At 36.4% G+C, this 8,841-nt stretch overlaps 1 protein-coding gene across 1 annotated transcript; it reads right to left on the bottom strand.

Annotated features, from left to right (window-relative positions):
• Positions 1-1,643: 1,643 nt before the first annotated feature.
• On the bottom strand, positions 1,644-2,081 carry LOC107855673. The gene has a single exon (XM_047405795.1). The coding sequence runs from the start codon at positions 2,079-2,081 to the stop codon at positions 1,644-1,646; it is 438 nt and encodes a 145-aa protein (XP_047261751.1).
• Between the last annotated feature and the right edge of the window lie 6,760 nt (positions 2,082-8,841).

The following is an 8,841-nucleotide window of genomic DNA, read 5'->3' as shown; positions in this document are numbered from 1 at the left end:
CTCTCCCATAACTGGTGAAGTTTCAAAACTTTCAGGATCATCGTCTTAAGCAGCTTCTGGAACTTGCTGTTGTGGCTGAATTGCTTCTTCACCATCTTCTCCATCAAGACAAACTAGAATTTGTTCTCCAATGGAATTTTTGTTCCACGACCAAAAATGATTTTCATCAAATATGACATCCCGACTAATCACTAGTATTACAAAGCTTGTAATCTTTTGATTGATCACTAACACCAAGAAAAATACATTTCTCTCCCTTGTCGTCTTGCTTCTTTCTCTTTTGATCAGGAATGTGCAATGCACCCAAATATTCTAAAGTGATCTACGGCTGGTCGTTTTCCGTTCCATGCTTCCTTCGGAGTCACATTCTTAACTGCAAATGTGGGGTATCTATTCAGGATGTGAATACTCCAATTGACTGCTTCAGGCCAAAAACTTTTAGAAATGCCACTGCTTGTCAGAATGCTCCGCACCATGTTCATAATAGTGCGATTTTTTCTTTCAGACTCCATTTTGTTGGGGCGAGTAGGCTGCTATAAGTTGCCTCTTGATTCCATGATGCTCACAAAAATTTGTAAATTCATGTGAGTTATATTCTCCCCCACGATATGAATGAAGAACTTTATTGGACTACCAATCTCTTTTTCAACAAGTACTTTAAAGCTTTTAAAAGCTTTAGATTTTACCAGCAAAACATATACCCAACTTTTTCGAGTAAAATCATCAATGAAGGTAATTATGTAGCTTTTACCTCCATTAGAAGATGGTGTTATCGGTTCACAAATATCAGAATGGACAAGTTCAAGTGCTTTCTTTGCTCTCCATGTAACCTTTTTTGGAAAACAATTGCGAAACTGCTTGCTAACCATGCACTCTTCACAAATTTCAGATGGAAACAAAATTTTAGGAAGACCAATCACCATATTCTTCTGTTGCAAGGTTTTTAATCCAGCAAAATTAAGATGCCCAAACCAAAAATGCCTCAACCAAGCAGCATCTCCTTGTTTTGCTAAGTTGCATGATTGTTGTATATTATTGAGATAGAGAGGAAACATTCTGTTAGCAGTTATTTTAACTTGAGCAATTAAGCCCAAAGTGTCATCTTGAATCCGACAAATCCATTTTTAATGACAATCTCATACCCTTTCTCTTGCAACTGATTGAGACTCAAAAGATTTGACGTCAACTCTGGAACATAAAGGACATCAGAAATTATTTAAGCAATATCCCTATTAGTTCTAATTGTTAGCTGTCCTTTTCCCTTGGCTGCACCTTTTGAATCATTCCCAAACTTCACAAAATCTCATTATGACTCTATCTAGTGTGGAGAAAATTGACTTGTTTCCGCACATATGGTTGCTACAAGCAGTGTCTAAGTACCAGATATTCTGCTGAATTTCCTCTGTCACCTGTTCCTTCTCAAGATAGACCATCAACAACGATATCTCTTCTTCCTTTTCTGCAAAATTAGATTGTCTTCCACCATCTCTACTTAAGTTGGTCTACATTCTGATTTATAATGAACATACATGTGACTCAGTAGCATTCAACCTTGACTTGTCTACTGACTTCGGCTTACAATGACCTGAATTGTTGTTTTTGTCAAGATTTCTTCCCCTTCCTTGCGAGTTTAAGAATTTTCTTCAAATTTCTGGTGCGACTGCCTCCCACCACCAGAATTGTTTCCTCTCCCTCTTCCTCTTACCATCACCTTTTGAAGAATGGTAGTTAGACGAGAGAAGAACTTGTTCATTGCTACTTTGTCGATTCATTTTCTGCTCATGAATCAACAATGAACTTTGTAACTCATCAATTGAAAGTTCATTAGTATCTTTTGATTCCTCTATTGAACAAACAACATAGTTGAATTTTGATGTCATGGAGAGGAGGATCTTTTCAATAATGGTGACATCTTCCAGCTTTTCCCCATGAATCTGCATCTTATTTACTATTGCCATAGTCCTTGAGAAGTAATCTGAGATTGATTCGCCCATCTTCATCCGTAAGGTCTCAAAATCGGTGCGAAGTGTTTGTAATAATGCCCTTTTTGCCTTATCCATTCCCTGATACTTCCTCTTCATGGAATCTCATATTTGTTTAGAAGTATCCTTGCAAAGAATAGTTTCAAGTATTGAGCGATCAATAGCTTGAAAAAGATAATTCTTTGCCTTGAGATCTTTCAACCTTAGACTATCCAACTCTGCTTTTTGTGCTTCTGACAAAGCAGTACCAGCCACTGGATCTTGCACACCAATACTAACAACTAGCCAAAACTAGTTGGACTTAAGGAATTCTCCATCAACATGATCCAATGGTCTCAATGACCATCTAAAGGGGAAATAACGGGCTGAACAAAGTTTTCAAAGGCCATTGTTTTGCTGCTGCAATAACACTGCTAAAGAAACTCTCAATAAGCAGTAACCAACCCTTACACTCGATCTGAGAAACTCTCTTTCTGGCTCTGATACAAAATGTTACAAAATATTTAGTAGAAAGACAGAGAAATTACAAAAGAATCGAGCAAGTGTATTTTATTATACTGCTGCAAGTTCTCTTTATACAAGTGAGTAACAACGGTTAACTTTCAGAAAAATGGGAACCAACATAACTGATAGCTAAGCAATTGCTAAACAGTTAAAAGATAAAATATCCTACTCAGTTGCCTACTGCAAATCAAACTCTATAAACCAATAGAAATCAACTTCCAACAAACTCCTATAAATTAGGATACCAACTAACAATCTAAAAAAAAATTACGCGTTTCAACACTCATGTAGTCTTTGTCAATTTTACTGATCAACCAGCCAACTCGCCTCATTGATAGGAATGTAACCGATCTCGATCTATTGGCCTCATTGATAGGAATGTAACTGATCTCGATCTGTTGGTGCTACGTAAATATAGTTATGGTCGATTCTTAGTGACAAGAATGTGTTTTATTCTCTTAAGTGTGGAGCAGACCGGCCAATCAGAATGACACTTTTTATTGGTGCTCAGGCGCATTCGAACCAATAATCATTTGTTTCTGTCTCGAGTCAAGATATTGGTTTACATAGAATCTTAGATCAATTGTCCTCAAAAGTCTTATTGCACTACCGGATGGACGTCCGACATCATTATTGCCGAGCGACACTTGTATGTTACAATTGCTTGTCTTTCCGTGGCCAAGAATCAATATGATCATTCATTGGAAATTGTGGTGGAGTCCTTTCAGCATTTTCCGTGTTTTACGCTTGATCTTAATGATTTTTACATGCTCTATGTTGAGGATCATCCATGAATCTGCAACGGAAATGGTTGGTGGGTTGATCATTGAGTAGTTGCAAGGTCGTCTCAATAAAATTAGTGGTCTAAAGCAAAATTTTAATACGCGGCATTAAATATATACATATAACAAAAATATTTAATAATTTAAAATTATTTTTTGGTTCTTACATACTATTTTTTTTAAGGGTTGTATTCTTAGAAGACATTAAACAATTACCTTCACATAGTAATATTATTATTTATAAAAGAAAGGACTAATTTTTATTAATAAGATGTTAGTCATTTATTTGAAACACAATTCCTTGATATTGTTCTAAAATCTTTATTTATTAACACGAAGACTTGAGTTGTTTAAATTAAAGTTCTAAAATTTTTTGCTAATAGTAGATTTCTTTTTTTTTTTTTTTTTAATTTGAATTTTGTACCTTTTACAATATTTAATATTATTTTAAGTGAAATAATGTTAGGTACTATGTAGTTTTGATGATTGACAACGTGATATGAAACATGTCTATCGAGCTGGTTCACAGATAAGCTGTCTCAAAGGTTGTCTTAGTTTATATGGCGGTAAACTCAGAAGTAATGAATTGGACACATGGATTATTGTGGAACAAGATGGAAGTTGGAAACGATATATGAACATATACAACTGGCCCACTATTTGGTACACTTTCATAAAAGGTGCATTGCTTTTGTGTTGCACGCGAAATGGTGAAATTCTCTTTCAAGGATGTTATAATTTTCGACTATTTACATATGAACCTGTGCAAAATGTAGACACCTAATTTTGTCCCTCCCCGATAGCATTTTTACCATTTTACCTCCGTATTACTATGTGCCCTCATCCATATAATTATGTCCCACAAAAATGCAAAAGTAAAAAAAATTCAATAAATCCCTGACAAATTAAATCTCTAACCTTATCCTAACAAACCTCATCCATATCCTACCCCACCTACCCCATGTGACCCCCCCCCCCCCCCTTTTTTGTCCACAAAGAAAAGGGCAAAAATCACGCACACTACATCAGGATAAGGGGAGGAACAAAAATGATCATCATCTCATCTTCTCCACAGAGAGAAACTCACGGTCACTCTCAAATTCACAACACACCAAGACCACACACGATACCACCGGAGAGACAGAGGAGAGTGAATCGAAGAGAGAGAAAGAAAGAAGAACGAGAGAGAGAAGACACATGAGAGAGAGAGTCAGTGAATCAAAGAAACTCTCCGGAAATTAACCGAAAAGTCCCTTGGTTAATGCTTGATACCACTGCGGTGGAAATCTATCAGCGATCAATCGGAAAACACCACTGTTATTGTAAATCTGGTCGTTTCTCTCTAATTTTTGGGACTGCAGAGCTCGCCGGAGCTCCGATGAAATAGAACTGTAAAGCGATATCTCCATTAGCGATCCATTTTAGTAAATTGACTCAAACTGTAACGCCTCGAAAATGGGTCCCAAAGTGTCACACGGTGCTTAAAGCTACAAGTATCCCCAAGCTAACCCTTTGAGCCGTTTTCATACCATTCAACACTCATCAACAGGATTACTATAATCAAACATCAATATATTCTCCATAATATCATAATTCAACATGAAAGAGATGCGGAAAGTAACAAAATACGACCTCTCCACAACACTGATCAATCTAGCCATCTAGTCTGACAAGCCTCTACTAAACTGTATAACACTAAGCCATTGGGACAGACCCCAACTGACCCTAACATCAGGGAATAAAATGATAACTCAAAATAAAAGAGTGAAATCTGAAATAACCAATCCTCGAACCATGAGGACTCACCACTGCAAAAAATGTAAACCAATGTACTCGGAGAATCACGTCAAGCCTGGGAATGAGCACCTGGACCTACATTATAGGGAAAATGTAGCCCACGTATGAATACATGGGTCAGTACCATGGAATATGGACCGAGTATATGAGGGTGTATGCAAGTTTTCATAAAGGTCCTATTTCACAAATATTCATAGAAAATTATGCATGGTTTAATAAGAGACTCACATAGCTCGAAATAAAATCATCATAATCACCATAGAGTAAAACACGGGTGAAAACATGTGATTCATCATAGTAAATACCAATCACTTTCATAATCATTTTCAAGTCATCAAAACGAGTAGCTTTCATAACAATTCTCTTAAAGATATAGAAATATCCATCAAATTCTTCAGAAATGATAACTTTCTCATCTCACACTTTCAAACTATTACATTTTTCATGTCAATCAGAAGAATACACACACACTAGGAGTCTCTTACAAACGACATAAACCATGTGAGCTACATGGAGTCCTAAGTCCAACCCACGTTGGGGAGAGCTGTCCTATCCTTGCCATCAGAGTAGGACTTTAATCTGTTGTTCACTAGTGATCACTATATCAATCAGCCTTAGGCTCACATCCTATGGGAGAACGTAGTACTAGGGAAGTACCAAGCATATATATACCTCCCACTCGGTGCTAAAGACTACTCCCAGACTTAGCTCAGATCATTTTGAAAGAAAATCCACAACAACGCAATTCAACAATTCATATCGGGAGCCATCATGCTACCCCTTTTTCATAATAAGTCAACATGTGGATTTCTTTTCTCATTCGAGTTCAAAAATAACTCTTTCAAGACCAAAAGTTCAAATCATTCAAATATCAAGGTGTGTATAACACATTACTTCACCAAAGATCATAATCTCAAAGAGGGTTTAAATCCCATATATCAACACTTGAGCAAAACATTTCAAGATTCATACTTTGTATAGTCAAAAAGTATAAATCATATGAAAATCTGGAAATTCAACTTGAAACATGATATTAACATCAAAACTCAAGGAATTTATCTTTAAGACATCACAAAAATATCATAGTTTCTTGAACAAGAATATAGGATAATAGTTTCCATCTCAAATTTATAATTAAACAAGTAAAATCATGTATCTTCGTAAAATAATACAAATTTTTGGGCACCAGAACGAAAGGATGTTCTTGTTGAAGACCCCACATACCTTTATGGTAACGGATTCGTTGAAAGATTGGACATTCAGTGTTGATTGTGCAACCCTAGTTGTTTTTCTCCTTTACTGCTCTTGGATGATGAACTTTGATTGATAATAGGGTTATGATGTGTTTAGATTCTATTAAATTTGTAAGGTTAAGTTTAGGGGTGTTTAAGGAGTGCCAAAAGACTTAATTTCCCTCAAAATAACTCAAAACGGAGTGTTTTTACTACCTGAAACACCAAGTATACGCCGCATTGCTTATCACATACATTTACGTATGCGCCACATTACTTATCGCATACATTTACGTATGAGCCGCATTGCTTATCACACACATTTAGGTATGCACCGCATTTCTTATCGCACACCTATTCCAGTAGCCATGTGCGATTGGTTAGGCGATGAACTCTACTTTGCAAAGCCATAACTCCTTGCTCGGGTGTCAAATTTTGATGAAATTGGTATCGTTGGAAAGCTAATTTGATTATATATAATTTGGTGGGTAGAAATATGCAGAAATACCACATATTTATTAATTTATGCTCATTCAAATATGACCCTTGCGAATTCAAACACTAAAACTTGATGGATTTTGAAACTCTTAGCTTGTACTACCTTAAGTGACTCATATAACCACACTTAAAACATCATAAGCTCTATTATAACTAGGGTAATCTTGGTAAGTCATGTGCCCAAATATGGCTTACAAAATTGGTGTTTTCACATGTACGAACAACGGTTCGCTTTCTAGCTTAGGAAAGTGCGGGGCATTACACAAACAGACCCCGATATGTCTAGAGTAGGTGTGGGTTTTGTCTCTCATGCAATTGTTGTTTTGGTTTATCAAAAATCAGTAAAGGGTATATTAAAATTGGTCTGGTTTTGTTGTTGGAAGTTGGAGTATATCGAAGTTGGACTAGTTTTGTTGTTAGGTCTGATTCGAGGTTCTTCGGTGCACGAATTCTGTCTTTTCGATTGACTGATATTTGGAATAAAATCATCATTGATGTCCATTTCTACTCTTTTCCTCTTTTTATTTCATTGTTGATGGAATATGGTGTAGTGAATGGAGTATCATGTATTGTTTGATCTTGATTGGCAATGAATTGCTACTTTATTTGATTGGTTGCTTGATTTTCTTGATTAAGAATTGTGTAATGAAATGATACCACATTAAGGATTGAAAATAATTTGGGGCGGGAATTGCAAAATGGATAAAAGTGAATATTTTTGTATTTCGATTCATTATTGATGTTTAACATGGTAGTGTCATGCTTTAAGTCTAAACGGATAAGCAAAAGATAAGGGGTAGGCAAATTTTTAGGAATTATGGAGTATTGAATGTTTGAATGTGCGTGTGAATGTTTCTTTCTAGTATCGCATTTGATTCAAGTGCATTCAATTAGCCGGGGAATGCCCCAAGGTTTCATGTATTTATTCACCGGGGAATGCCCCGATGTATTATATTTTCAAGGGAGATTCGTGATCAAGGCCCCATACATCGGGTAAAGCATTGGATTTTAGTCTAGGACTAGTTTAGAATAGGTTTTATATTTTTTCTATTTCGGATTGTATAATTGGACTGTACACTAAATTTTGGATTGTTTTGTTTTATTTGCTTAATTGATTATTTTATGTGTTTTGTATGGTTTATACATTCGTAATGTCAAATTAGCCGATACGCTCCACCAAGCGACCGAGGTCGAACAACGGGATCGAGGGGTGCCTAACACCTTCCCTGGTCAACAGAATTCCTTAGCCGGAATCACTGTTCGCAGATCAGTTTTTAGAGTCAAATAGTTTTGAAAAAGGCTTTCCAAAGGTGACTTGGTACACCTGAATTATGCCAAGTGGCGACTCTTAGTTTTGAATAAAAAAATTCATTTTTTTGAAACAAATTTTTATTTTGTCACTTCAATAATAAAAACCCTTTCGACCCTTAAAATCAATCTTTTAGTTGAAAATGGGTGTGAAAGCTCTATCGACTCTTCTGGGGATCTTTTTTAGAATTCGAGCTTATTTTTGGAGTTGTATCGACTTTGTTTGGCATTATGGGTGTATAGACATTGTTTGTGTTGTTTTGTGTTATTGTTTTATCATTGTTGAGTGCCTACGTGCTCTTTGTTTACAGTTTTACTTTATGTGTTACCACTTTATATCTGGCATCATGTACATAATCCGAGTCATTCTTTCTGCAACAAGTTCGTAGTACAAATGTTGTACACGATCTCTAGTTGAGTCACCCTTATTTTAAGAGGAGGAGCCGTCGGTGTTATGGAGTGGGTGAAAATCTCTTGCAGCCACTATCGACCATACGCACTACCGAATAGCCTTATTAGTGAACCCCAGCGTAGGTCAGCCTTTAGGTCATGCTTATCTGCGTCATATTGAGACCTAGCGGGACCCACGTGGCCCTTCGTAGGATACTCACCTCTAAAGCATCCCTACGTGCTAAATGTTGCATCTCTAAGGATAATGTGGTCATTTGACGGACTGATTTGGGGAGAGCATGTGTTAGAAGTAAGGTGTGTAGATAAGAAAATGTTGAAAAAAAGGAC

This window comes from Capsicum annuum, unplaced genomic scaffold, assembly GCF_002878395.1.
Source record: "Capsicum annuum cultivar UCD-10X-F1 unplaced genomic scaffold, UCD10Xv1.1 ctg81544, whole genome shotgun sequence".
Taxonomy (NCBI): domain Eukaryota; kingdom Viridiplantae; phylum Streptophyta; class Magnoliopsida; order Solanales; family Solanaceae; genus Capsicum; species Capsicum annuum.
This window is presented reverse-complemented; position numbering and strand designations above follow the sequence as displayed.

What these genes read in the sequence shown, in the direction of transcription:
- LOC107855673 (XM_047405795.1), bottom strand. Translation starts at nt 2,081, where the DNA reads ATGAAGAGGAAGTATCAGGGAATGGATAAGGCAAAAAGGGCATTATTA.